Raw genomic sequence first — 27,764 nt, 5'->3', positions numbered from 1 at the left:
TTCCCCCCTTTTTAATTCTCAAGTAATTTGTGGCTATTTATGTGAAATCCTCGAACGTTCTTCCAATTTCATGGGACAAAATAGGCGAGGCTTTCCCTTTAGGAAATGGACACCTAGTTCTTGCCGAATAGATCCAGCAGCTTCGGCAGTACCACCCTTTGTCAATAAAGTTACGTGAACGTGAACCTTTCCGGAAGGGCTAAGGCGGTCGGGACGCAAGGCATTTAGGGAACTGTAGTCGCCCTAAGCGCTCGCGGCTAAACACCGCCCAGTGGCCTCCCAGAGAAAGAACCAGAAGCCGAAAAGGGAGGGCAATGAGGGACGAGCGGAGGCGCTCTAGGACGCGGTGCATCACGGGAGTGGTAGTTCAAGCGCGCGGTCCTTCGGCGTCCTGCCGCGCCCCGCGCCGGAGAACTGGACTGTCATACCCGATAGGCCACGCGCGCGAGGGAAGGGGAAGCCGGCCTTGGCCTCCAACAAATCAAATCGAAGGAAAGAAACTGCCGGCTTTCAAAATCCTCCTCCTCCGCCATCATCTGCCGCCGTGCGGGGAGCAGGTGGTGGTGGAGGCTCGAGCGGCGAGAACTGCTCGGAGAGCTGACGGACAAGTGGGCTGGGCATCGGGGACGCTGGACTGGAGGCGGCGACCCCCACCTGAGCGGACCCGGACCCTAAATCAGTCCTCGCCCCGCCGGACGGACGTGCGCGCTCCGGTCGCCCCACGCGGCGGCGCCGCCTGTTTACGGTAGGGTCGGGGTCCCTTTCCTTTCCTTGTCACCTGCCTGGGATGGGGGCGGGGGGCGGCGCGGCCCTGGAACTGGACGAGGAAGGTGTGGTGCCCCCGAGCACTCTGTGCGTGCCCCCTCCGCCTTCTCCCCTGTGCCCTCGATGGCAGAGCGCGATGGGGGTGGGAGTGAGGGAGTTGGGGGGCGTTGGCCCTTTTCACAAGTGGGGAGACTGAGGCTTAGAGAGGGCGTCAGGCCCACCCTGGCCGCCCAGCCCGCAGCTGCCAGCAGTGGCGTCTCCTGTTAGCGTCGGTGTCATCTGGGGGCGGTGCGCGTCTGCCTGGGATCCGGGATGGGGCTCCCGTGCAGCGCGGCTGTCATTTGCGGCTCGAACTCGCGCGTCGCTCCCCCGCTGCCGCCTCCCAATAGGCCCACACCCGCGGAGGGCCTGGGCTGGCGCCGCAGCCCCTGGACCGGCGTGAGTCTGCTGACGCTTGGCAGGAGCCGTGGATGTGCACCTAGGAAAATCTGCGACGCTCCTGCGCGGAAGGGAGAGGAGTGTGTGTAATTACCGTTTGTCTGTGCTTTGCCGGTGGTCCTTTGCAGACCTTAGACCAATCAGTTCACCACTGTGTGCTCCAATTTCCTAGTCTTTATAGTGGATGGTGTGTGTGTGTGTGTGTGTGTGTGTGTGTGTGTGTGTGTACCGGACTGAGAAATGGGCCCTCTTTCAGCTGAGAAGTTTTGTGTTTCCATTCCATCTGGAGGCCTCACCACCATTTTTCTAGCCTTAAATTGTTCCATTCCATAACTCAAGTCGGGGGGGGGGTGTTGAGGCTATTTTATATTCAGTTTCATCCCCTCATTCATTGTTGGAGCAGCTTCCAAATGCCCTGCCTCATGCAGCAGATAGAGTGATCCTGTCAAAACATATGTCAGATCACGGTCTCTCTTCTGCTAGAAACCCTCCAATGGCTCTCTTTGTCACTCAGAGTAAAAGCCACAGTTCTTAAAATGGCCTTTGTGACTCGGGCCTCTTGTTGATTCTCTTTCCTCATCTCTTACCTCTTTTCTCCCTCCCTCTCTGTACTCCAGCTCCGCTGGCCTCCTTGCACTTCCTCTAATCACCCCTCTTCCCCCACAAGAACCTTTGCATTTGCTGCTTCCTTTGTAAGAATGCTCTTCCCCCAGTTATCTGCATGACCCAATCCCTGATATCCTTCAAGTCTTTGGTTTTTTTATTAATAATACCTTCTCTAACCATTCTATTTTAGATGGCAGCCCCCCCCCCCAAATAAAACAACAAAACTCCTTACCCCTTTCCCTGTTTATTTTTTTCTTATCACTATCTGAGACACTACATATCCTCGTTCTTCCCTAATTACCTGTCATTCCTCTTTGGGGAAATGTAGTGATGCTTTCTGCCAGTCTGCTGAACTCCAGTCTGCTGAACTCCAGGCTGGAAGCTCCTTTTTTCAGCAGCTCCGTCCTTCGTCTGTTGTGATGGTGGCTGTTGTGATGTAGGGACTTCTGGTCTCCTAGGAACCCCTGAAGTCTGGCCACCATGGGCTGCCCAGTCTCCTGGCCAAGGCTGAAACCAGACGTGCAGTGGGCTGACCCTTGTGCCCCACCCCCAGAGTCATGCCACCGTAGGTGGTGGGGCATTCTTTGGGATGGATGTCCTGTTTGAGGAATGGGACTCTCAAACAGAGAGCAGCCAAGATGGTCAGGCAGCTGTGTGTGCTTTGGGTAGACTCTTTGTAGCCATCAGACTGGGACTTGACTGCCATTCACTGGGGACCCAGGAAATAGTCAACTCACATGGCTTTGCTTGGTGTCCCAGCTGGGGCAGTTGGGCAGAGGAGGACTTGTAGTGAGATGGTAACTCTTCAGAGGCTGAAACCTCCACCTTTTTAGAACTGTTCCTTCCCAAATGCTGTTTTCATTTCTCCCAGTGGTTTAGTGCTTGGGATTTCCTTAGCAGGGGGAGGTGGGGTCAGGTAGCTGAAAAGGCTGATGTCCTACCCTGCCCTCCCCAACCCCGGAGGCACCCGGAGAATCCTCTCTCTTAATGAACTTTGACCTCCTCAGGTTGCAGATTTCCAGGGGAGCCCACCAGCGTGGCCAGCATGGCCTCTGAAGACATTGCCAAGCTGGCAGAGACGCTAGCCAAAACCCAGGTGGCCGGGGGACTGCTGAGTTTCAAGGGCAAGAGCCTCAAACTCAACACTGCAGAAGATGGTGAGTTCCCATGCGGACTGGCCCAGCGAGTGAGCGCTTACTGTTCCCACTTGTCAGGCCGGTTTAGCTTCATTATCACACGATTTGTCCTAGCACAGTGAGGCTCAAAGGTGATTTGCCCATGAGCACAGGTGGGCATCCCTGCTGGTGACAGCTCGGGCTGGCAAGGTGGGAAGGGCCCCTTTATCTCTTGGAGGGGATGGTAGGCAATGAGGGACCACAGTTAGCGGCAGTCCCAAGATACAGCCCTGACTTCTTACTTCAGATCCAGCCCCACCTTCACCCCCATGATCCAGAGCTGGTCTGGGAATAGTTGTTACCTTCCCCAGAGCTGAGGCCCTCGTGGAGCTGCATTAAAACAACCATCCAGGCCCTCTTGGGAGGTCTAGTCCATGCAGCTGAATGGCCCTGGGAGAGGGGTGGATGCTCCTGACGGTGAACAGGCATGAGGACTGGAGAGAACTAGGAACCGGCAGGCAGACCCTGTCTTACCATCCCCGGCCCAGGCATGGCTGACGCTGATCAACCCTGAATCCCCTGGCATCTGGAAGTAAAGGCACCTACGTCAGTACTTGTAAGGCCTCTTGAGGTTCTGGCCCAACCAGGGAAACTGGTCTGGACTTGCCTGGTTGTCATGGTGTGCAGTCAGTGTACCTGGGAGGTACCATGGTGTACCTCCCCTCTGCCAGGTCAGAGACTGCTTGAGTCCTTGGGTTGCTGGAAGTGTGGTGATGCACATTCCTAATGTCTCTGTAGGGCCTTAAAATTTAGAGTTTCTCCCTGTGCTTTGTCACTCTTGATCCTTGCATCATCCCTGAGGGAGGGAGGTAAAAATGTTGCCATTTTATAAATAAGGAGAAAAGGACTTGGGAGACTTCAGTAACTTACCCAAGGTCATACAGCTGGTAAATAGCAGAGCTGGGATTTTATCAGAGGTCCAGCCGAATCCCTGTTCTGGTGTTTCTCAGCAGATGTTCAGCTCAGCTCAGTAAACATGAATTTGCTATTAAATGCTAGTCATTAACACTATGTCAGGCAGTCTTAAGTGCCATACAAAGAGTATCTCAATTTATCTCCCCCAAAAGGCCTTGAGGTAGGTTTCATCCCATATTGCAGATTGGGAAATTGAGGCTTAGGGAGGTGATGTGACATTCCTAAGGCCCAGCTAGAAGTAGTGGAGCTGGGAAGAAAATTCAAGTTTGTCTGGTCCTAAAATCCATGCACATAACCACTTCACTAGCTCAGGCTGGATGTGCTGCCTCCCCTTTTGGAGGTCATCAGGGATGGCCAGCTTATAGCCATGGCCTCTGAGGAGCTCCTTACCTGGAGTGACAATGAGGTACCCAGACAACTAACAGGAGAGAGAAGATGAAACATGCTCTGAGAGACATGAACAGAAAGCTCTGGGAAGTAAGGTCGAGGAAAGGGATCACTTTTAGCTTAGGAGGGCACAGGAAATCATTCCATGGAAGAGGTGGGTGTTTGAAGGAGAAAGGGCACTGCACGTGAGTTGGCCCAGGAGCTGAGACACATAGGGTGGGCTTGAGAGAAGAGAAGTCAGAATCTCATCGGGAGCCCAGGGCAGAGACCCTTGAATGCTGTACTGAGGTGCCTGGTGGCCTAATCGTGGGCCCAGAAAGGGCCTCTATCTGGGCTGGGAGTGAGCGGGTGAGGTCCGGGGAGGGCAGGGGCCTGTGAGGGGAGGCCGTGAAGCTGATGATTAGAACAAGGACCTTTTCTCTCCCTAGTAAGTCATTTAAGGACCAAAGAAAGGCCTTGCTGCCTTACATAGCAGAGTACTTGGAACTTGTTACTTTGTGAGGCAGTAGAGGCTGAAAAGACAGATCCCTTCCTTGCAGCCTCATGACAGTCGGTGGTTATTCAGGGATGGTTGGGGCCCATCCCCCACCTGTTTTTGAGTTTAAACAGAGTTATGGGTTGAATATCAAGTGAGAGGCAACTCAACTGTGACCCCCACCCTCTCCTATCCCTGCTCTTCCCGTTTTGGTGCTTTTCCTTCCACGCTCACTCTGTACTTGTGACTCTCCCCAGGCTAAACTTGTGGCAAGCGCAGTACCTTCGGATCTCTGTACCTGTGTCACTTACATGGCTCCCCTTGGGGCCCTGGCATCTCTGTTGCCTTCCTTCTAAGAACGGTATAAACATTCCCTTGAGCAGCCATCCTTTCTCCTGGTGACCTGGCCATTCCCTGGATGCTACAGGGACTCCCTTTTGGAGCAAATCTTCCAAAGGGCTGAGAGGCCATGCCAGCCCTTGCCCCGAGTGCCAGTTGCAGGGGAGGCCTGGGCACCTGGGGCTCTGGAATTGCAGCTCCAGAGAAGGGAGAGAGGTTCGGGGACTTCTCCGCCAGGGCCCTGCATAAAGTCCTTGGTTGTGCAGAAGCAAGGCTTTGGGGAGCAGCACGTAGGTTCAGTTTTGGAAAACCAGTCTGAAGCTCAGCTCTGCCGTTTTCCCTGAACTCCTGGGCAGAGTGGTTTCATTCCTTGGAGCCTCAGCTTTCCTTTCTAGAAAATGGGAGGCTCATACCTGTCCAGTCTTTCTTGTTGTGAAATGAGTGCTGGTCACTGCCGTCTGGCCGTGTGACCTTAGTAGGCATTTCCGTACCCTCTCTGTGTCTCAGTTCACTCAGCTGTAGACTAGACCTAACAGTAACTACCTTTAGATGTGGTGGTAGTGAGCAGAGGCAAAGCGAGTCCCTTTCTTCACAAACTCATGACCCAGTAAGGAAGATGGTATAACGATCAAGTCACGGGAGTTCCCTGGTTGGCCTCCTCGTTTTCACTGCTGAGGGCCTGGGTGGGTTCAACCCCTGGTCGGGGGAACTAAAAAAAAAAAAAAAAAAAGTAACCATTCAGATGAGTGTAAAATTGTAGCAGGCTGCACATGGGACATCAGAGGCTGTGAAGCCAGGTTGTTGGCAGGTAGCAAGGGTTTCTGAGGAGGTGCTGCTGCACGGGAGGCGAGGGGAGGGAGGCGCGTGCGGAGGCTTCTCAGGGAGCCCCTTATGGGCTGCAAGGCACAAGCTTTCCGACAGCCCTCCGGTTGTGTGTTCTCCTCTTCTCTCACACTCCTCTGTCTCTTCCCTACCACGTCACCCGCTCCATCCTGCCAGCCAGACTAGATGTGTCTTTCGTGTAACCTGCGTGCTTTTTTCAGATTGTAAAATTAATACATGCTCGTTATAGAATACAGAAGCATCGAAAGAAGGGAAAAAAACCGTATCTTCATTATAACACAGCCCAGGGATATAACTACTTTTAATTTTCATGCATTTTTTCTGGTCTTTTGTTTGTTTTCTAAACACGTAGCTGAGTTTCTCTTTTTTTTTTTTTTCCTTAAAATAATTGAGATCATAATTACAGATACTTTAAAAGCTGCTTTCTAACCTGATGCATTGAGAATATACTGAGCAGGTGCTGGAAAAACACAGATTCACTCAGAATCCCACCACCTGGAAATAACCCCTTTAACATTTGGTTTCTGGACCTCAGTGTGTGCGTGTGAGAGAGAATGCATACAACATTTAAAAGTGGGATCAGACCAAACACCACTGGATAACCTATTTTTTCACTCACCACTATAACATGATTATTTTCCAAGTCAGGTAATCAGCTGTGTCGCCATTCATAATGACGTCAGTGTAACTATTTATATCACGTATCCCAGTGAATTAACCTGTCCTCTGCTGATGGACATTTAGGTTGTATGGAATTTTTCGTCATAATGAAACAGGACAGTAGTGAGCACCCCACATGTGAGTCATTTCACCATGAAAGCATGTGTGCCATCGTGCCTGCTGGCCTCTGACTTGTGCCGTTTCCCTGCTTGGCCTGGTGTCCTCCCCTTCTTGGCAGGCTGCACACACACACAACCCACAAGGTGTCCCTGGCACCTCCTTCACCCAGACCAGCCAGTTCCTCTTTTCCCTTGGCTCCCAAGCCTTTCATACCTGCCTTGTTTTAACACGCATTAGGGAGGGATTTTCTGTGTAGCCATGTCCCCTGCTAGACCGTGAGCCTGTCCAGGTCTCCCTGGTGAGCCAGGGTCTGGCACCCAGTAGGTGCACCGTAGCCCTTGGAGTTGTGAGTGACGAGGTAGTCGCTGGGCCTCAGCTCCTGCCTCTGCCGTTCGTGGCTCCAGAAGTCTAAGGTTCTGTTTTTTTGGTCCTGGGCAGCCAAAGACGTGATTAAGGAGATTGAAGATTTTGACGGCTTAGAGGCCTTGCGCCTGGAGGGCAACACGGTGGGCGTGGAAGCAGCCAGGGTCATCGCCAAGGCCTTGGAGAAGAAGTCGGAGCTGAAGGTGAGGTCTGCAGGGCGAGTAGGCCCAGACTGGTTGGGGACAAGCCTCCGCTCTCAGCCCCACGGCCGATGCCTGTGTGCAGACCGTCCTGGGCCCCTGTGGGCGATCACCTCGGGCAGCTCCTCTTGCTCTGGCCTCCCCAGAACAGAGCACTGGCCGGGGCCCCTCTGCCTGTGTGGCGTGTCTGTTTGGGCCCTGCAGTAACAGACCCTGAGATGGTGTTAGGCGGGTAAGAGGTTTATTGGGTAACGTGTGAAAGATAAAGAGGAAGCCTCAGAGCTGGGCAGGGAGAGCCGTCGGCTGCCGATGCGGACCTGGCGCCTGGGAGGAGGACAGGAGCCTCGGGTTCGGAAGCTGTTCTGCCCAGCGGGGAGCTCCAGAGCGGGCTTGCCCCGTGGTGGAGTCTCACGTTGGGCAGAAGCGGCCAGGCCTCAGGTCAGATGCTGCGGTGGTTGGAACGCTGCTCGCTGGCGGCAGCCCGCTCACTGCCCCCCTCACGGCCGCGTGGCGAGTTCTTTCTTGAAGGTGCCCCTCCTTGGCCGACACAAAGATTCTTCTGTCCTGATGTGTCCCAAAGCGGGTTCCTCTGAACACCGGTCCTTCAGGAAGCTCTGTGAGAAAAGTGGGGTGTCGTGTGTTCGCTCCGTCAGGAGGCCGTTGCTGCTTGCTCCCCTTCGCGGGGATCCCAGTGTGTGTTAGCTTATCAAAGCCTCGGAAGAGCCATGAGGGAGAGAGACCTGCTTTCCAGGCTGGAAGTGGCTCTCTTTGTATGTACAAGGCTAGGCTGGTGCTGGGCTCTTCTACATGTGTCATTAACCCTCGAGGCGACTCAGGTCCATTTTGTGAGTTAAGGGAACTGAGGCTCAGGGGGGCTGAGGAAACAGCCCAGGATCTTGCCACTGGTCAGTGGCTGAGCCGTATTCCCGTTTCCAAGTCCGATGCGCCTTCCGTGGCACAGCTGTGCTTTCTGAAAGGGGAGGCGTACAGGGCCGGGGCCATGAGAGGAAACGGAGCGGATTTGTCCAGGGAGGGCCCCGAGCTCATTGTCAGAGTGACCCTTGATGTTTGTTTCCCTCGGGAAGATCACGGTCAGGTTAACGGACAGCCAAGGCAGGACTGTCTCTGCTCTCCTGCCCAGGGCCTCCTGTCCTGAGCATAAGCTGGGACATTTCCTATGAAAGAACTCGGCTCTCCTCAGTGACCTGTGAAGGACAGGAACGGAGGAGAGGTGGCCCGGGCATGGAGGCCGCAGCAGCTGAGCTTTGGCATCCAAGGACCTGGGTTCAAGCCCCAGCGCCACCACCTTATTTGCTGCGTTACGAGGCCTTGCACTGGACTCAGCTCTGAGACTGGGCTCCTTCACGCAAAGAAGCTTTTCCTCCCTGAGAGGTTGCCATGGTGGCCACATGCAGGCTCATGTAGTGAGAGAGCTTGAGCCGCGGGAATACCGCATGCACCTTGTCACCCTGTGTGGACCCAGGGCCTTGAATCGCCCCATGTGGTGTCTCAAGCCTGCTTCAGTGCTGGAAGGAGCCCAGGCTGGGAGCAGCGGCAGGGCCAGAGCTGCCCTTGACACCGGTGCTGTTCTGGCCACAGTACTGACGCGAGATAAGATGCTATTTCCACTCTTGCAGCACGTGCACAAGTTAGGTCTTGACAGATGAGGAAAGTGTGGCCCAGGGTCACACATCTCAGGATTGCAGCCCAGATACCAGCCCAGTCTCTTGACTGCTCTGCTGCCCACTTGGAGATCATTGAGGCCTAAAGCCTATTTCAAAGATAAGATACAAGGGGTCAGAGACAGGGAGTGGCAGGCCTGCATCAGCTAAGTCAGGACGAGAAGCCAGCCTTGTGCCCCAGAGCCCCATGCTGACCTCAGCCCATCAGAGTTGGGTTGGGGAAGCTTCAGGATGAGATGCCACTGTCTGTTGGGAGGGGCTCAGGCTGTGGCTACCTGTTCTGACCCTGCGCACCTGTGTGCAGGTGTAACTCACTGAGCAGACCCATATAGAATGCCTCTAGGTATGTTAGTGAATTTGCATTATTGGAGGATGTGAGAATTCTACTGCAAAAATCAACTTCTCTAGTACTTAAGGTTGGGTTTAGTTCATACATTTTAAGGACTGGGTTTCAGGGGAAAGTTGCTTGTCCTGCGTCCCATCATTTCCAGGTCTGGCCCAGGAAAGGCTAGAGCTGCCAGAGTTGACATTTTGGTGGACACAGCAACCAGAGTTAGAGGGTAGGGCTGTGTGCTTGGAGCCTCAACTCTGCTGGCCAGCATGAGACATGACCCAGTCACGTGGCCACTACCTTTGTGACATTTACCTAGTATTTCCTTTAAATCAGCTCACTTTGAAGTAATTTAAAAGCAAACATGATCCCTTCTATAACTGGAAAAGGGCATCCCTTACCATAAAGGAAATAAAAGAGTGTTATTAAATTCTAGTTTGAGGCCATTGCCATCCAAAGACTCTGAGCCTGAAGCCTGCTCTCCCTTCGTTAGAAAGGCAGATGAGCTGGAAGTGGGGAGGTGGGTGAGACCCACCAGCCCCAAACCGAGCCTTCCTTCTAGAGGTGGTCAGCAGGGTTGAAAAGAGACTTGAAAAGAGAGTAACTTCCGGGACTTCCCTGGTGGCGCAGTCATTAAGAATCCGCCTGCAAATGCAGGGGACACGGGTTCGATCCCTGGTCCAGGAAGACCCCACATGCTGCGAAGCAACTAAGCCCATGTGCCACAACTACTGAAGCCTGCACACCGCAACAAGAGAAGCCACCACGTTGAGAAGCCCACGCATCGCAACACAAGAAAAGCCCCCGCTCACCGCAACTAGAGAAAGCCCGCGCACAGCAACAAAGACCCAAAGCAGCCAAAAAAAAACAAAACAAAACATACATAAATTTAAAAAAAAAAGAAAAAGAGAGTAACTTCCTCACTGCTGGATCCTGTATTGTTTCCTTTCCTGTTCCTCCACCGCCCAAAATCATGTCGCTGTGGCCCACACAGTGTGGGAACCTAGCACTGGGGAGGAGCGCTGGGCCAGGAGTCTGGTGTCTTGGTCCTGGTCCTGCCACTGCCCTGCCAGGGGGCCTGGGGCCACTCCCTTCCCTCTCAGCCTGATTTCCCTCTTGGAGAACCAGAGGGTTGGACAGATGGCACGTTTTCCTGACACTTCTGCTGATTCCCCCATGGTCCTTAGGGGCTGCCAGGTCCTATCAGCTTCGGTCAGAGCTGGTCCCACTTTTCACCCAAATTCAGCAGTCTTGTTGTGCTCAGTAATCCAAGTCTGTGGAGACAAGGGGCTGCCCGAAGGCCACCTCCAAGGGTTTCAGCTAACTCTTTTCTTCCTCTTTCCAAAGCGATGCCACTGGAGCGACATGTTCACGGGGAGGCTGCGGTGTGAGATCCCACCTGCCCTGGTGAGTGAATGGGGCCTCTGCTCATGCCGTCGGCTGCAGGGACCCCTGTAGCACTTCCCAGGACTTTTTCTCACGGCCTCTTCTTTCCGGAGGCTGAGTGCCCTGTGGGTGCCTGAGATGCTGAAATGGCAGCCAGGCGAGCACAGCCTCCGCCTGTGTCCTGACAAGCAGGAGCCAGGAAGTGAGGACTCAGAGTCCCTGTGAGACTGGGCGGCCCAGTGACAGGAAGTACAGCAGAGACTGCCGAGGGTTCACTCTTGAGCTTAGTGGTTTCGCCCGCAAGCAGCATGGATCTTACTCCCTACGTGATTACCCCTCTCGTCCTGGCGCCTCCCTCCCCTGCACCCTGTGGTCCCTCTCGACCTCATTCTGCACACAGGCTGCCTTGGCTGCCCTGTCTCCCTCCGGCCCCTCCCTTTCTCCGATACCACTCTTTTTTTTTTTTTTTTTTAACATCTTTATTGGAGTATAATTGCTTTACAATGGTGTGTTAGTTTCCGCTTTATAACAAAGTGAGTCAGTCATACACATACATATATCCCCATATCTCTTCCCTCTCGCGTCTCCCTCCCTATCCCACCCTCCCTATCCCACCCCTCTAGGTGGTCACAAAGCACCGAGCCGATCTCCCTGTGCTATGCGGCTGTTTCCCACTAGCTAGCTATTTCACATTTGATACCACTCTTTTTGCTTTGGTTCTCATCGTGGGTGGCTTCCCTCTGCCTGTTTTCCATTTCCCCATTCCTGGGGCTCAGCTCCTCTTGGGTGGAGCTCCCAGCCTGTGTGTGCACAGGCGCACTTGTGGGAGGGATGGGAGGGCTCACAGGACAGAACATGGCTCAAGGGAAGGGGGCGGGGCTGGCAGCGGGTAGCCTCTCAGTGTATCCTCCTAGCACAGAGTGTCCTCGGGGTGAGGTTCATGGTCAGTTGTTGGCACGATTGTCCATGTGCCGGCGCTGCCTTCTCAGGCCTCTGTTTATCTAGCCGGCACTGGTGCTCCTGAGGTGCCTGGGCACCAACCTCATTTCCAAAGCAGTTCAGTCCGGCAGACAATTAAGGGTCATCCAGGGTGTGACAGGTGTCCCCATGGAGGCCCTGGAGGGCGGGCTCCCTGGGTGGGGGATTTAGGAAGCCCCTGGAGAGCTGCTCCAGTTAGATACCAGCCTCAAAGGGTGGATGAGAACCAGGGGAGGTTGGGGTTAGAGGGCAGGTTAAATAAATTGATTTGGGTGATTTAAGAGCCCTCTGCAGGGTTTTCAGTCTGATATAACATGGTCAGCTCTGTAACGAAATGGTCTGTGTCTCTGCCAGTTCCCCACCAGCCTGGGTGCCCCCTGAGGGCAGGGGGGGCCTGGCATAGACGCAGCACCTGGTCCGTGTCTGTGAAACGGACACGAGCTCCCTCTGTGCCCAGATCTCACTCGGGGAGGGACTCGTCACAGCCGGGGCCCAGCTGGTGGAGCTGGACCTGAGTGACAACGCGTTCGGGCCCGACGGCGTGCGAGGCTTCGAGGCCCTGCTCAAGAGCTCCACCTGCTTCACCCTGCACGAACTCAAGCTCAACAACTGTGGCATGGGCATCGGTGGCGGCAAGGTGGGTGCGGCAGCCCCCTTCCCCGCCTCCCCGTTGTCCTCCGCCTCCCTCCCTGCCCAGTCCCCTGCTACATTTGTGTCCATCTGAAGTATGTGCCCTTGGCCACCCACCGTCTGGGATGGTTGGCCTGTTGTTTTTCTCTTCAAAGGAAAAGGGCCTCAAAGGCAGCAGCCTGTGGCCAGTGGGGAGAGGAGATAGAGTCTGTGAGTGTGGGGTTGCCAAGCAACCGTCCTCAGTTCTTGTGTTGCCTTGGCAACACATAGGCAGTATTGCATACGTGCTCCGACCTGCTGGCTCTGCAGAATGCAGGGCTTGGGCATCACTAGACCTGCTGTGCCCTCAGAACAGCTGGCAGAGCCGTGTAAGGCCTGGCGTGTGCACGTGGGAGAGGGAGCCCAGAAAGAGAAACCACTCTGGGAGGCCTGGGCACAGCTCACCTTTGTTCCTGGCCAGGGCCTTGCCCAGGGTGCCTCCCCCATCCTGCCAGCAAGTCAGGCTGGTCCATGTAGAAAGGCACCTAGGGAGGCCAGCCCTGTTTATTCTCTTCTTGGTCCATTCTGGCTGCTTTAGGCCCAGATTCTAGAAAGGCTGAGCACCAATCTGCATTCCCATCCTCCTTCCCTCACGTTCTGACCAAAAGGAGCAAAGGGCCAGGACATAGGAACGGACAGCGAACGGGGACATCTTCTCTTTGAAGATGTGTTACCTTAATTCTCTCACCCTTACTGAAAGGTGGGTGACGCTGTCCCCATGTTTTCAGATAACTACACTTGAGCTTAGAGATATTGGGTTGAGCACCCCAGATGATGTACCTAGCGTGGGACGGATGTGGGATTTGAACCTGCATCCACATGGCTGGTCAGAGCAGCAAGAGGAGCCACCTACGTGAAGCTCGTGGTGGCCCAGGCTGGGGAGCCAGAGGGGCCTCCCCTGCAGACGACCTGTCCCCTCCTGCCCGCAGGTCACGCTCGTGCACCCATCTCAGCCAGCGCTCCTCCGGTCTAGGGGGCAATAGGCTGTATGTGTTAAGACGTAAAAATGTTTGCATCAGCACCGAAGACAGGTCCAGCCCAGCCCAGAGTGGGATGTGCTGGGAGAGCCACCTCTGCAAAGATTCCTTGAGGCTGGTCTACAGCAGAAGTTGGCGGTCTCTGCCCTGAGCACACGCGTGACCCACCACCATCACGGAGTCAGGCTGGTGGTGTCCCGTGTCCTGTATGTGCCCCAAGAACAGAGCTGCGTGCAGGCAAACTGACCCAGCTGCCGGTCGCAGCTCCTCCGTGTATTTGCTCTGGGACCTCGGCCAGTTCATATGCCTCCCCCTGAGCCTCTGCTTCCTTGTCATAGAGTAAGGCCAGTTCCACCTGCCTCCCAGGCCCGTTTTCAGGTTGAAACAAGGCATGAAAGTACCTTTGCCGAGAGTGCTCCAGACCTAGCAGGTGCTCTGTAAACGTTGTTTCTCTTCTGCTGCACTTCCCCTGAATCTTCGATGTCTTATTTACCCTGGTCTCTCCAGTTCCAACCCAGCAACCGACAGCATTTTTAAACTCCTGCTCTCTTGGTGTCACGGGAGAGAGGCTACCTCCTGGCACCACCCCAAGGTCAGGGCAAACCAGATTTTAGGGTTTCACCCCCAGCAGCTGAGCCCCTGCCGTGTGGCTGGCCTGAGCACGGGCGTGTGTCAGATGGGTGCGGCGGGGCCCTGCTCTCCTCGGCCGGCTCCCCTTGGGCATCGTGGAGCGTGGAAGAGATGCTGGAAGATCTGGAAGATTTGGGTTCTGTGCAGAGTCTGCCACTTGCTTAGTGACTGTAGGAGAGTTTCTGTCGCTCTCTGAGCCTGAGCTTCTTCAGCTGGAGAGTGGGAATCGCGATGGTCCCCACCTGACAGAGGGCTTCTGACAGTAAAGCGAGCTGTGAGGCCCCTTCCCCAGGACCTGTCTTAAGGTTGGCCACTCAGTGTTGGTGTCTCCCTTCTCCCGGGTTCAGGCTCCCCATCTCTGCTGTGGCGCTAAACCCCATGGGGTGACGGGACATGCAGACACAGTGGTGGATGTCAAAGCCCTTGTCCCTGCAAGGTGCTGGGCGCGGGTGAGGTATGACCGCTGTGCTGCTGAGCAGTTCTTCGTCCCCGTGTCCACCACCCTTGGGTGGCGTGGCATGTTGAAGACCAGGGCCTCCTGCCTTAGGCCTGGGCCCCTTGCCTTTCCCCCCCAGATCCTGGCAGCAGCTCTGACTGAGTGTCATCGGAAATCCAGTGCCCAAGGCAAGCCGCTGGCCCTGAAGGTCTTCGTGGCTGGCAGAAACCGTCTGGAGAACGACGGAGCCACTGCCTTAGCAGAGGCTTTTGGGGTGAGTGGTTTCTGCCCGTGGAGCCCATCAGACTTGCCCTTGAGCCAGGGAGGAGGGCAGGGGCAGGAGCAGTGGCCGGGAGGAGGTGCCCTTGGGTGTCCTTGTCCCCTGTGCTGCCTCTGCTCTCCCCTCTCTCCTCGCAGCGGGCCCAGGACACTGCTGAGTCTCTGCTAGTGAGAGGGCCGCGCCTGCCCCATGGGCTAGGAAATTGGGGTCTGTCTCCCGCTTCTCTTAATTTAAACATTTCCTTTGGCAGACGGTATTCTAGCAGCATTAGCCGTGCTCAGGCCAGAGCAGCGTCCCCCACGGTCCTGCTGCTTCCGGCACTCCCCCTGCCTCAAGAGAGTGGACGTTGCAGGGGAGAAGGGCCTTGTGTGTCTTACTGGACCCCTGGCTGCAAGGGGCTTCTGCCTCTTGCTCTGGAGCTGGAGTAGCCTGGTTACCTCATAGACGCGGTGACATTAAAGCTTACGCCCTCTCTGCACCCCCTTCCCTTGGTCGCTGTCCTCCATGTGCTGGGACGGGGTACATCGTCGTCGTGCCAGACCTTCAGCAGGCGTCCTCAGTGCTCTTAGAAGCGGGGGGCGCTTAACTTGGGTCCGTGGGATCCCACTGGCCTGTGGGTAGGATTCAGGGAGTCTTTGAACACGGCTGGGGGAAATTGCATGATGGTTATCACTGCCAGAGTTAAATACAGTATTACCTTCCACTGACAGTAAACCTCAGCAGCTTTAGAAATTCCTGTAACTTTGTTCCCAGGAGAAATCACAGATACTTTCCGGTCAAGTGATAGTTGTTACAGATAGGTAGAAATTTTGTTTCTCATACATTGAGGTCACAGTGATGGTACACCTAGGTCTTGTTATTCATTGCCTTAAGAGGTACATATATTACTATGGCACATATTTGGGCAGCTTCTCTGAATATTTTGATAATTGTCTTCCGAATGAATTTGTTATCCTATATAATTTAACTTAAAATGTAAAAACATCCTGAGGAGGGGAGCCCTGGGGCTTTCCCAGATTGCCCGATGGGTCCATGGCACAAAATATTAAGAGTCCCTGACTTGGAATGTGCCTCAGTTGGGCTGCCTGTATTTATTTGTGAACCCTCATGCTGTGCTGGGCGCCCAGAGACAACAGAAGGTGCCTGGGTACAGAGTTATGCCCGCCTGTCCTCAGTCCCGGCTAGCAGTGGAGATTGGGACGTGGGCCTCTCCTTGAGCTCTTGGGGGCTGTTGGGGTGCAGACGAGAAGGTGGCTTCGCTACTCCAGAGTGATGAATGCCATGACAGAGGAAGGATGAGGTGCTCTGGGGGCAGAGAGGAAGAGCCCTGGATTGTGCTTGGGGGTTGATCCAGGAAGTCTTCCTGGGGGAGGAGGCATCCAAAATGAGAGCTGTTGAATGCATAAGGAGCCAGCCTATCAAGAAAATGCCAACAAAATAAGGAGACAGAGTGTTCCAGGCAGAGAAAAGGAGATGTCAAAAGCCAGAGTGAGAGAGAAAAGACCCTCCTCACCCCCAGAAAAGGACGTGGTGTGTGGGATGCCAGTCATATTGTGTAAATAAGGCAGTAGGGCCCCAAGAGAGAAAGGCCAAGCAGAGCTACGTTATATAGAGCAGAGCCAGGGCTGACTGTCAGGCCAGAGCCCAGGGTCCCCACAGTGCAGAAGGTACCAGACTAAGACACCTGTGCTCAGAGCTGTGTGCCCCTGGGCAGGTTACGTAGCCCCTCTGATGCCTAGTCATCTCTTATCTAGTGGTGATCCTAATCCCAGGTAGGTCTCCCTTGTGAAGTTGTGGAGAGGATCAGAAGCGGTCATGCCCCGAAGCGTGCTTTGCCATCATGCCCCAAACGTGCCCCAAACGGGCAAGTCCCTCTGGTGTCTGATGTGTAGCGCTGCCCTCCTGCCTGGGGATGTCCCCCGTCCTCGGGGGCCCACCTGTCTCCCTCCTGCCCCTCGCAGATCATTGGGACTCTGGAGGAGGTCCACATGCCACAGAACGGGATCAATCACCCTGGTGTCACTGCCCTGGCCCAGGCTTTCGCCATCAACCCCCTGCTGCGGGTCATCAACCTGAACGACAACACCTTCACCGAGAAGGGTGCCGTGGCCATGGCCAAGGTGAGGGGCTGCGGCCGGGCCAGAGAAGGCCCCGGAGACTGGGTCTGGCTGCTGCCTTTGTGGTGGACCCATCAGCAGGTGGCTGCTCTCCCCCCTACCCGCCCACCTGGTGTGTATCCCGTGGGTTCAGCCATGTGAACATCTCCAGAGCGGGGCGTATGTCACAAGCTAGCCTGTGCCCTTCAGGGCAGCTCTGCGTGTCCATACTACCACATCCTAAGCTGCCTTCATGCATCCCTGGCTGTCGGCGCTTGTTTTGTTCTCAGAGGCCACTTGGAGGCTGCTTCAGCCTGTTTCCTCACTGATTCTTTCCTCAGCTGTTTATTGAGCCCCTGTCTAGCGCCCAGCCCTGTACCAAGTGCAGGCCACGCAGAGTTGAGTCAAAGACTCTGCCTTCAAGGAGCCCCTAATTCGAGGAGGGGAGGAAGTAGCTAATCAGCAACAGCACAGGGCCGTGAGCACAGTGGCTGGCTGGGTGTCCCGTCAACCTCACAGGGCTCCATGACCCCACAGGAGTCTAGTAGGCCTGCCGTGGGGTGTTAGCAGAGACGTGTGCAAGGGTTGGGGAGCACACAGGAAGTTCCAGTCAGACGCAGGGCAGGCTTCCTGGAAGAGGTCACATTTTGGCCAAGTTCTCCAGGACAAGTGGACTTTGTCTGGACAAGAAGGGCGGGAGGGGTGTTTCAGGCAGAGGGGTTGGCAGCACATGGGGAGGCCCAGAGACGGGAGGAGCCCTGCTCCATTGGTCCTGGTGTGAACAGGCCAGGGTTCAAGGTGTGTTGGAGGGCTGGAGGAGCTGGAGGGGGGAGGCAAGACCTTGTGGCCTTGCTGACGCCTTGAGGCGTGCTCCCGTGAGTAACAGGGAGCCACCAAGGGGGCTTAGCCGGAGGCCAGGAGGCCACCTGGGGGCAACAAGAAGAGCTGATGAGGCCACCAGACTGGATACAGAAGGGACAGGGCGTGATGACCAATATGGGGCGCGGCACCAGCTCGAGGAGGGCCCTCACCCTGGTCCTCGCTTCCCGCAGACGCTGAAGACCTTGCGGCAGGTGGAGGTGATCAACTTCGGGGACTGCCTGGTGCGCTCCAAGGGCGCCGTCGCCATCGCAGACGCCGTCCACGGGGGCCTGCCGAAGCTGAAGGTGCTGGCTGGCTGGCTGCCTCCTCCCCCCGGGGTCCAGGCTCCCCCGCGCTCGGGGTGACAGCTGCGCGGGCAGAGCAGCTGTGGGGGGAGCTGGCAGGGTGGTAGCCTTCAAAGGCAGGTGGCCTGGGTTGGTAGCCCGCTTGCACACCCTCCGCCTGTGGCTCCGTGCAAGTCTCTTCGCCCCTCTGAGCTGCCGTCTCTCATTTTTCAAAGAGGAGGAGGAGAGTGGTGCGGGTCATTGCAGTATAGCGGAAGTGTACCGCGCCCTCACTAGGGGGAAACAGAGGCTTCAGAGTAGTGGCAGGCCTCCCGGCCCGTGTTTCTGTCATCCGCCTCTACCCCTTCCCATTATTTTTTAGGAGCTGAACTTGTCATTCTGTGAAATCAGGAGAGATGCTGCTCTGTCTGTTGCTGAGGCCGTGGCTGACAAGGTGGAGCTGGAGAAACTGGACCTCAATGGTAATAGGGGTGGTGGCCTCGGCACAGGCCTGCCGGCGGGCCCCGGCCCCCGTCCTGACCCTCTGTTCCCTCCCCTGCGAGCAGGCAACACCCTGGGAGAAGAAGGCTGTGAGCAGCTCCAGGAAGTGCTGGACGGCTTCAACATGGCCAGGGTGCTGGCGTCCCTCAGGTAGGGAATCTGGATCAGCGGCTTCTTTGTTACTATTTTATTCATTCAGAAAACGTTGGTTGAGTCCCTGTGATGTGCCAGGCACTGTGTTGGGCATTAGGGATATGACAGTAAGACAGTTAAGGTTTCTGACTCATGAGACCTCGCTGCCATGGGCGAGGGTTCAAGGAATGAGACAGAATAATCAAGTTATCACGTGTTTAGCAAAGGGACAAATGGGGGCTGAGATGGGCCCCCATGAAATGGGGGCCAACCCTTTGGATTGGGTGAGTTGGGGAGGCCTCTGAAGGGATGACCTTTGATCATCAAGGTGATGTGACGGGCAAGGTGGGGCAGCAGTGATGTAGTGACGCGTGGTAGTGGTGGGGTGGGCTGGGCATTGTTCCTGAAACCAGCCTTAGAGCTTGACTGTAGGAGGAGATTGACGCAGGCGAGCGGGGCTTCCTGGGTTCGCGGAGGCCGGGGGTGGGGTGGCGGGGGGCTGCCTCTGCCATCGGGACGGGAGTTGGTTCAGCCGTCAGCACCCATCTCCGCCTGCCTCTCCAATCTCTGCGTTGGCTTCATTCACTTGTCAGGTCCTCAGTTGTGTCCCTCAGGGCCAGGCCCAGTGCCGCTGCTAGGAGCTATAGCCCAAGGTGGGCTCAAGGGGCTCCCAGTCCGGGGGACATGGAACAGCCTTCCTCAGGGGCAGGGCAGCCCCGTCCCTCGCCCTTAACCGTAGCTTCCTGTGGTCAGCGAGATGTGGGTGGCACAGTCCCGGGCGTCTCAGCCTGGGCAGTGTTCCTGCCAGGCCCTGGGCCCCAGCTGTGACAGGCGGTGTTCTTCCTTTTCTCTGTCTCCCCAGTGGGACTGTGAGTTCCTCTGGGACAGGGACGAGATCGAGCTCTTCCTTGTCCGCAGCGTGGGCTTCCCTGGGTGATGAGCAAGGAGGGATGGGCTCCCTGGTGACTCGACGTGTCCCCACCCTGGGGGCAGCTGCTCCCCTTGCCCTGTGCAGGCTCCTGCCCGGCTGGGGCCTTTGGATTCTCGGAGCCATCGTGGGCCACTGGGCAGGGAGGGTCTGCTTTAGCCAACCCTCTCCTCTGCAGTGATGATGAGGGTGAGGATGACGAGGATGAGGACGAGGAGGAGGAAGGAGAAGAGGAGGAAGAGGAAGGGGAGGAGGAGGAGGAGGAAGAAGAGGAGGAGGAAGAGGAGGAGCCACAGCAGGGAGAGCAAAGAGAGGAGTCGACCACACCGCCCAGGAAGATTCTGGATCCTAACAGTGGGGTGAGTTCCATGTTTGCCACATCAGAGCCCTGGTCCCCTGAGCGTGAAATCTTGAGACATTTTTCACGGGGGTCATGGGTGTGGGATCCTCTTAGGCAGTGACTGCAAACTAGTTTTGACTGCACACTCCTTGTGGAAAGAGGAAATCATCCTAACGTAGTTGTATTTGTACTAACCTCAGTCTGGATGTGTTTATTCATTTATAAATTATAACACACATGCCGCTGCTACATTACATGCAGTCAGTAACTGTATACTGCAGTGCTGCACAATCCGCAGCTGGTTGAATCTGCGGGTGCAGAACCGCGGATACAGGGGACCAACTGTAAAGTTATACGTGGATTGTCCACTGTGCTGGGGGTGTATAAGTATTTCTAAAAGAATAGGGTAAAAAACAAGCATAACTAGAAGTTTTTTTCCTACCCATCTTGGTGACCCATAAGGATGGCCCCCATTCCAGAGGTTGGCTGGCTCGGTGACTCAGCTTGGACACTTGGTGTTCCTTTCCTGGCCGGGAGGCTGGTGGACTCAGGGCTGCCACGTCTGTTCCCTCAGAGGTTCCCAAATAAAGCTTCGGGAGGACTTTGGGTTGGACAGATTCAACAGCTGTTGAATTTGGCTTATTGTCCAGGTTTATGGAAGCAGTTCCATAAATGGCTGGGCGTCTTTAGTTCTTTGGGCACCTCTGGTGCTCGCCAGCAGTGCTTACCCGGGCTGAGACTCTAGTTCCTGGTGAGGCCACTTTAGCCCTGGAGTCCTTTCTGCAGCATCACACGTCATGGCGAGGATCCACTTGGCTGCACCAGGCTCTTGGGGTCTGAGGGAGGTGGCTTGCCCCGACCCCAGAGGCTCCTACACAAGGAGCTGACCAGAGCCAGCATCTGTGGGCACCCCACCCTTGGGGAGCTTTGGGGAATTCTGGACTCTGAGCCTTGACTGGCCTGCATGAGGGGCGTATGTTCTGGGTAAGGGGTCTGGATCTGGACCTCTACAGAGCCACCTGTGCCACCTGTCCCCCAGGAACCAGCTCCTGTCCTGTCCTCCCCGCCTCCTGCAGACGTCTCCACCTTCCTGGCCTTCCCCTCACCGGAGAAGCTGCTGCGCCTCGGGCCCAAGAGTTCCGTGCTGATAGCCCAACAGGTAACAGCGCTTCCGACGCCAAACCTGCTCGGGCCTTGGCTTCCGGAGCTGCCAGAGCAAAGGTTCAGGCAGAGCACGGGATTTGGGGGGGCGGGGCACTGTCGACGTGGGGGGCGGGGACTGCCAAGTGTTGTTTTTTTGTAACACACACACACGTGTAAATGGGTGTGACCAGTGGTTGCAGATGTCTGCGCCCGCTGCGAACACACTTGGGCTGCGAGGAAGGGTAGGCCTGTGGCACCTCAGTGATGACTGGAATTCGGGAATCTTCCCAGGACTCTCCTGTGAGCACACACACCTAGGCTTCCCTCTGTGTGTTCTGTAGGACCAGCTGCTTCTAGAACAGCTGTCCCACCCCAGACCCCTGTGCAGGTCCCAGCATACTTGTGTTCTAGCTCCAGCCTCACTTGTTCGTTGGTAGGTCGTTACTTCATTCATTCTGAGGCAGTTATCGAGCACCTGCTGTCTGCTGGCTGCTGCTCTGAATACTTGGGCGTGATTTTATCTAACCTCCTTGGCAACCCGGAACGTAGACCCTTCCACTCTTATTTTACAGGCGAGAAAACTGAGGCTTAAAGAGGTTAAATGATGAAAACAGGCACGTCTTGTTTTTATCGTGCGTCACAGTTACTGCGTTTTTTGCACATTGAAGGTTTGTGGCTACCCTGTGTCGAGCACATCTATTGGGGCCATTGTTCCAACAGCATTTGCTCACTTTATGTCTCTAGATAACGTCACATTTTGGTAATTCTCACGGTATTTCATACCTTCCACCAGCAAAAAGATTATGACTTGCTGAAGGCTCAGATGACAGTTAGCATGTTTTAGTAATACAGTGTTTTTAAATCGTGTATGTGGCTTTTTTAGACTTGATGCTGTTGCACACTTAACAGACTTAAATAATGCACTAGGAAACCAGAAAATTCACACGACTCGCTTTAGTGCGGTATTTGCTTTATTGCTGTGGTCTGGAACCAAACCCGCAGTATCTCTGAGGTATGTCTATACAGAGAAATAAAAGGGGCCACTCGCAGAGCTGGCTTGATATTTTTGCTTTTTATCTCCCGTTTATATTTTTCTGTACTCTTATTTTTTTCCCCCATGATAAATGAGATTATATGATGCAAACCTCCGTGTGGCCCACCTTTTCACTTAATACCATTCATCATTTTCCTGTGTCAGTAAAACTCTTCTCGTGCCCTTTATCTCAGTGAGTGGATGTAACACTTAAGCCATCCACTGTTTCTGTGGATTCACATTATTTCCGCTTTTCTCTGTTGTCAGTGAAATTGAGGTAAGTTTCCTTGCGTGTAAGTATCGTTTGCATTCTGGATTATTTCATCAGGTTAGATTGCAGGAAGGGGATCGCTGGGTCACAGGGATAATGATTTTTAACGTGAATTCTCTCGGTGTGTGTGCACACCTGCTGTGGCCGGGCCCATGCCAGGCTCTCAGGGGACAGCGTGGGGCGAGGCAGGACCTGTCCTTGCCTACTGAAGGCCCATTTCTTGCCAAGGCCTCCTCCAGCCCCAGGCACATCCCCACTGTGTGCCAAGGCCCTGGGGCTCTCACCCCTGGTGACCAGCCATTGTCTCCTGTGTCCTCAGACTGACACATCTGATCCGGAGAAGGTGGTCTCTGCCTTCCTGAAGGTGTCCTCTGTGTTCAAGGACGAAGCCACAGTGAGGTCGGCGGTGCAGGATGCAGTAGGTACGTGGGGTGGGTGGGGCCCGGATGGCTCCCGCCTTTCGCTGCCCCGGGGCTCGGGTCGGAACATTCTTCTCTCACCTGCTCTTCCACTGGGTTCTTGCCGTAGAGCCGGCCAGGTGCTCGCCTCTCTGTTTTTCGCAGATGGGGAAACTGAGGCCTTTCCCAAAGCCATACAGTTCTATACGGTGAGAACTCGGGCCGGGTGGCGCCCGCCGCAGGAAGGTCGGACCTCTCAGAGGAGGGGTGATGAGAGCCAAGCCCTTGTCCCCACCTCTGAGCCTGTGCACACACAGTCCCCTCCACCTGGAGGTCCCCCTGCTTTCCCCGCATCTTTCCCAAGGCTTCCCAGGATCTCTAGTGTGGCCAGGTTGGGCCAGGCAGAAAGCCTGGAGGCTTTCTCCAGGGTTGGCGCACCGTGGGTGACACTGAGGTGGGAGGGTTACTGGGAGGGGAGGCTGGGTGGGGAGGGGAGGGCCTGGTGGGAGTCTCCGTGTCTGCTCCCTGAGAGCCCAGCCCCACCGTGGGCGTTTGTGGGAACGGGTTACCTGAATTCGGTTTCCCAGAACAGCCTCGCACGGAAGCGGGGGCCCAGGCGGTCCCTGCGGGCCCTTGGCCATGCCTCCCCCCTCCCCTCTCATCCATTCCCCCTCCCCCACCCCCAGAATGGCTGAAATCTCCCCCAGCGGTGCCCTGCCTCACTTAATCTCTGCCCAAGCCCGTTTTATCTGTGAGGCCAGGACAGAGAAGGGCCAGGGTATCACAGCTGGCAGGTTGAGCCCTTCCCCTGGTGCTAGCTGTCCCCTCAGTCTGCCACCTGTGTCCACATCCCACCCCCGTGTTCACCTCCTGATGAGCGCAGGAGACAGGGCCCAGCCTGTGTGCTCAGGGGCTGCGTGCCCTGAGGCCTCTTTGCTGCTTCTGCCTTGCAGATACCTTGATGAAGAAGGCCTTCAGCTCATCCTCCTTCAACTCCAATGCCTTCCTCACCAGGCTCCTCATCCACATGGGGCTGCTCAAGGTGCGCTGGAAGGAGCGCGGGCCCCGGGGGGGTGGGCGGGGGTGCACCAGAGGCTGCATCATCCCGCACCTCGAGTGCTGCCGGGGCCTGTCACCCGCAGTGTCCCCCGGCCTGGGTCTGCTTAAGCAGCCTCGGCCTTCGTGACAGGATTTAGGATTCAGCTTGACCTTGGCCGTGGGGCTGTCAGCAGGGGCTGGGTGGTGGAGACCTGGGGTCCCCCAGGTGACCTTTTGAAGCTCACCCTGCCTTCTGCTGTGTGTTCCCCTTGCAGAGTGAAGACAAGATCAAGGCCATTGCCAACCTGTACGGCCCCCTGATGGCATTGAATCACATGGTGCAGCAGGAGTACTTCCCCAAGGCCCTTGCCCCTCTGCTGCTGGCATTCGTGACCAAGTGAGTGTGCCCTCATCAGCTCACGCGGCCGGTGACCACGCGTGCAGGCCTCTGGTCAGCTGAGGCTTCCCTGGCCTGGTGACTGGGGCCTGTCAGAGGCCCTCACACCTCCTGGGCTCTCAGCATCTGTGTTTGAGTCTCACCACCCCTGTGCCCAGCTGAGGACACAGGGCTCGGGGACAGTGTCTTTCCCTGAGAGAGACAGGGGACGTGCACTGGCCCCATCCTGCAGACGAGGAAGCGAGCACCGGGTCAAAGGAGGTGTTTGCCCACGGTCGTGCTGCTGAGCCAGGTCCTGTACCCGGCAGTGTCTCTGGGAGCAGTTCTGTGTTCATTCCCTCAGCTACTAGGCCGAAGGGGCCTGCCCACTTGGCCTTCCACAGCCGCAGGCCTCTCTCCTGGGGATGCCAAGTGCCCAGACACACGAAGCCTTGGCCTCGTCCTGGAGCGTCCTGGGAATGGTGGGGCGCTGGCCACAGTCGAGTAAAAAGGAGCCTCCAGACCTCAGGGCCCATCAGGGGCGGGTTGGGAGGCTTGTCCCCATCCTCACTGAGGCCCTGTGTGGCCCCCAGCTGACCTCCGGCCATCCCCAGGCCTCAGTCTCCCCATTTGCCCAACCAAGGGGTGGGTGAGGTTGTCTCCTAGAGCTCTGACCAGCCACACTTGCGGTGAGTCCAGCGCCTTGGGGGAAAGTGGGAGGGGGTGTAGGAGAAAGGAGGTGCCCGCACCCTGGGGGGACATGTAACATCGATGGGTCCAGACCATCAGTCGGGGTGCTTAGCGCGTGTGACGAAGTGTCGTGGGGCAGCCCGCGTGGGGTGGGGGGTGAGGAGCATGCGCCGGTCCCCCAGGACCTAGTTGGCACCTCGGCCTCTTTGCCACCTGACATCCCTTAATTCCGTGTGCATAGCAGCGCCTCCTTAGTCGGGCCTGACTCCCTCACCGTGTCTGCCCCCCTCTCTGCCACCACACTCCCCCCACCCAAACCGCCCCTTGCACTGCAGCTGCTCCTATGCCGGAGTCCAGGGCAAGTCCAAACCCTGGTCCTGGATCTCGTGCTGGCTGCGGCCTGGCCTCCCCGCAGCGAGGTGCACTCTTCCCACACCTGTTCCCTCTGCAGGAGGTGTTCCCTCAACCCGTGGGCCTTCGCTCGGGCTGTCTGGGGTGTCCCCATGTGGTGGCCCTAGCCCCCGCCTGCCAACCCCTGACGAAGCCCGGCTCCCTCTGTCTTCTTCCAACCCCTGGTTGGGACTGTTCCCTCTGCATTCCCATCATCCCCTGTGTGGCCCTTGGGCTGGGCATGGACCCCCAGAAGACACCCTCGCCCTTGGTGGTCAGTTGACAGGCTGCTCCTCCCGGCTTGTTGCCTGCCTTCCAGTGCAGGCCTCAGTCTATTCCACTTTAAAAGAGGGGGGCTTGGTAAGAGCTGCCCCCAGGCCTTGGGGGTGACTGAGCGACGGTGGAGTGATACGCATGCCCCCTTCCCTCAAGTCCCAGCCCAATGGTCTGGGATCCAAGCCCGGTCTGGACCAGGTAAGGTGTCTGTGGGCTTCGGTCCTGGCTGCACCACAGGCTCACCCATCCCCCTGAGCATCTTTCACCAGTTTCTTTCTCTGCAGTGAGACTAATGATCTTGATGGTAACCTGTTACTCGTAGGGGCCCAGGTGGGACTCCTGTGGTCCCCTCTTACACGTGCGCTAGTGGCTGCTGAGGGCTCCCTGGCCCTGTGCGCACTGGAGAGGCCTCGGAGAGCCTGTCTGGTGGAGAGCAGAGGCCCAGGTTCCCTCACGGCTCGGCGGGCCTGTATCCTGGCCAGCTGTAGGCCGTGTGGCCTCGGGTGTATCTCCCGCCCCTCTTAGCCCCACCTACCCCCACCTGCAGAAGGTGGGAGCTAACATCTCCCTTGCAAAGTCACTGTGAAAATGAGAACGATGGAGTCTGGCGTATATTTTGACCTCAAAAACGGCCCCCACTCCATCTTCACAGTTGGGAAACTGGCCCTGCTGTAGCCTGAGCTTCCTGGCCCCCAGAGGTGCCCGCCTCGCCTGCTGACCCTTCTTTCCCCACAGGCCCAACGGCGCCCTGGAATCCTGCTCCTTTGCCCGCCACAACCTACTGCAGACGCTCTACAAGGTCTAGACGCAAATCTGGTCTCTCCGCATCCCTCGGCCTGGACCGGTGCCTTGGGAAGGGACTCAGAGGAAGGACTCTGGCCAGCAGCAGGGAGGGTCTTTGTCGCGTGTGTCGTGTCTCCTGAGTATGCGTGTTGGTGCGGCGTATGTGCAGGTGTGTGCTTCGTGTCGGGGTTCGGATTTTTAATGTCTCCCTGCTGGACTGGCCCTGGTCCCGCTGGAGGGGAGCTGGCCCCCAGGCGGAAGGGCTGCAGGCTGCTCTGCCATTAAACTCACCGCCATCTGAGGACGCTCTGCTGATCTGTGCCGCAGGCGCCAGGCCCTGGTGGCTGTCCCCACCCGCCTCGCCTTCCTTATCCTCTGGGGCTGCACCAGAGCCTGGGGCGTTGCCGTCCGTGCGCTGTTCCCTCCGAGTTGTGGGTGTTTCCTGCCCTGCCTGGGGCTGCTCACTCCATGGCTGCCTCTGCTTCCTGTCGCCAAGTCCTGGCCCTGCAGCCGCCACTCTTCCTGCCATCCACCCACGCTGTGCCGAGCCCTCAGCCCGAGGGCCAGAGACTGCTGTGCGTGGGGCCGTGAGCAGAGGGCAAGACCCTGGCACCCACACCGTGTGGACAGGAGGAGAAGCCAGTGGGCAGACACTAGGGTCTAGGAGCTGGACTTGCCTGGACGGTGCTGGCTCCCTGCCCAGTGGGCCCTTCTCTGGCTGCGGAGGTGTCTGGGACAGGCCTGCGGGCCGAGCTGGAGGGGGCATCTGGACAGGCCCAAACCTGTTCTCCAGCCTGGGTGGGCAGGGCCAGGGCCCACTGATGCCTGAGCTGCATCTTGGGCACCGTTAAGGACCTGGGGCAGGGGCCGGTTGGGGGCTGGGCATGCCCTGTGACACCTGTGCTTCCCCTCGTGTTGTTTGTGTGTGTCTGGGCTGTGCCCGGGGCTTCACAAATAAAGTCATGTGTAGCAGCAGCGGAGACTTGAGAAGCTTTTCACCTAAAGTGGGCTGTTCTCAAGGCCTTGGTGCCTGGGGTCCCACCTCAGCATGGCCACTGTGACCCCATCTTGGTCTGTAGTAGGGGGCAGTCCATCTTGCGGAAGAGCTGCCGGGCCAGCCCTGTGTCATGACCTGGGGCAGACCTGGATGCTTCCTCTGTTGTGGGCATGCCGGCTCCCCTCGGACAGCTGGGCGGGTGGTACCCAGGAGGGGCAGCGACTCTTAGGGGTCGGGGAGGGTGGCGGGACTCCTGCTCCGGGCAGGGGAGGATCTGAGTTGGGGCCTGTCTCACCTGCCTGGCCCTACTTCACCCTTTACCCGACCTCTGGGCCACCTACCGCTCCACTGGCCCCTTTATTGCTCCATTGGTGGGCCTGGCTGAGCTGGACGGTGTCCAGAGTTTGCCACAGGCCCTGCTGGCTGCACAGGCAGGGGCCCTTGGGCCTGCCTGGGAAGCCGCCACGGGGCCCAGAGTGGAGGGCACCTCCCCTCCGGCTGCCACAGCGGTGTGAGGATAGCCCAGCACTTCTTACTGCTCCTCCTAGACAGCAGGCACAGGAACAGAGAGG

At 56.7% G+C, this 27,764-nt stretch overlaps 1 protein-coding gene across 1 annotated transcript; it reads left to right on the top strand.

Annotated features, from left to right (window-relative positions):
- Positions 1-483: 483 nt before the first annotated feature.
- RANGAP1 (Ran GTPase activating protein 1) lies at positions 484-27,223 on the top strand. The gene is made up of 16 exons (XM_036866082.1): positions 484-745; positions 2,817-2,966; positions 7,162-7,289; positions 10,647-10,706; positions 12,121-12,300; positions 14,515-14,649; positions 16,617-16,775; positions 17,804-17,917; positions 18,279-18,378; positions 18,463-18,547; positions 19,636-19,816; positions 20,837-20,956; positions 22,564-22,666; positions 23,596-23,684; positions 23,956-24,077; positions 26,148-27,223. Exons 2-16 carry the CDS (start codon positions 2,855-2,857, stop codon positions 26,215-26,217), a joined length of 1,758 nt encoding a protein of 585 aa, XP_036721977.1. The 5' UTR covers positions 484-745; positions 2,817-2,854; the 3' UTR covers positions 26,218-27,223.
- The last annotated feature ends 541 nt before the right edge of the window (positions 27,224-27,764 follow it).

Source organism: Balaenoptera musculus, chromosome 10 (genome assembly GCF_009873245.2).
Source record: "Balaenoptera musculus isolate JJ_BM4_2016_0621 chromosome 10, mBalMus1.pri.v3, whole genome shotgun sequence".
NCBI classification, from domain to species: Eukaryota; Metazoa; Chordata; class Mammalia; order Artiodactyla; family Balaenopteridae; genus Balaenoptera; species Balaenoptera musculus.
The sequence above is the reverse complement of the archived record's forward strand: the minus strand, read 5'-3'. Positions and strand labels throughout refer to the sequence as shown.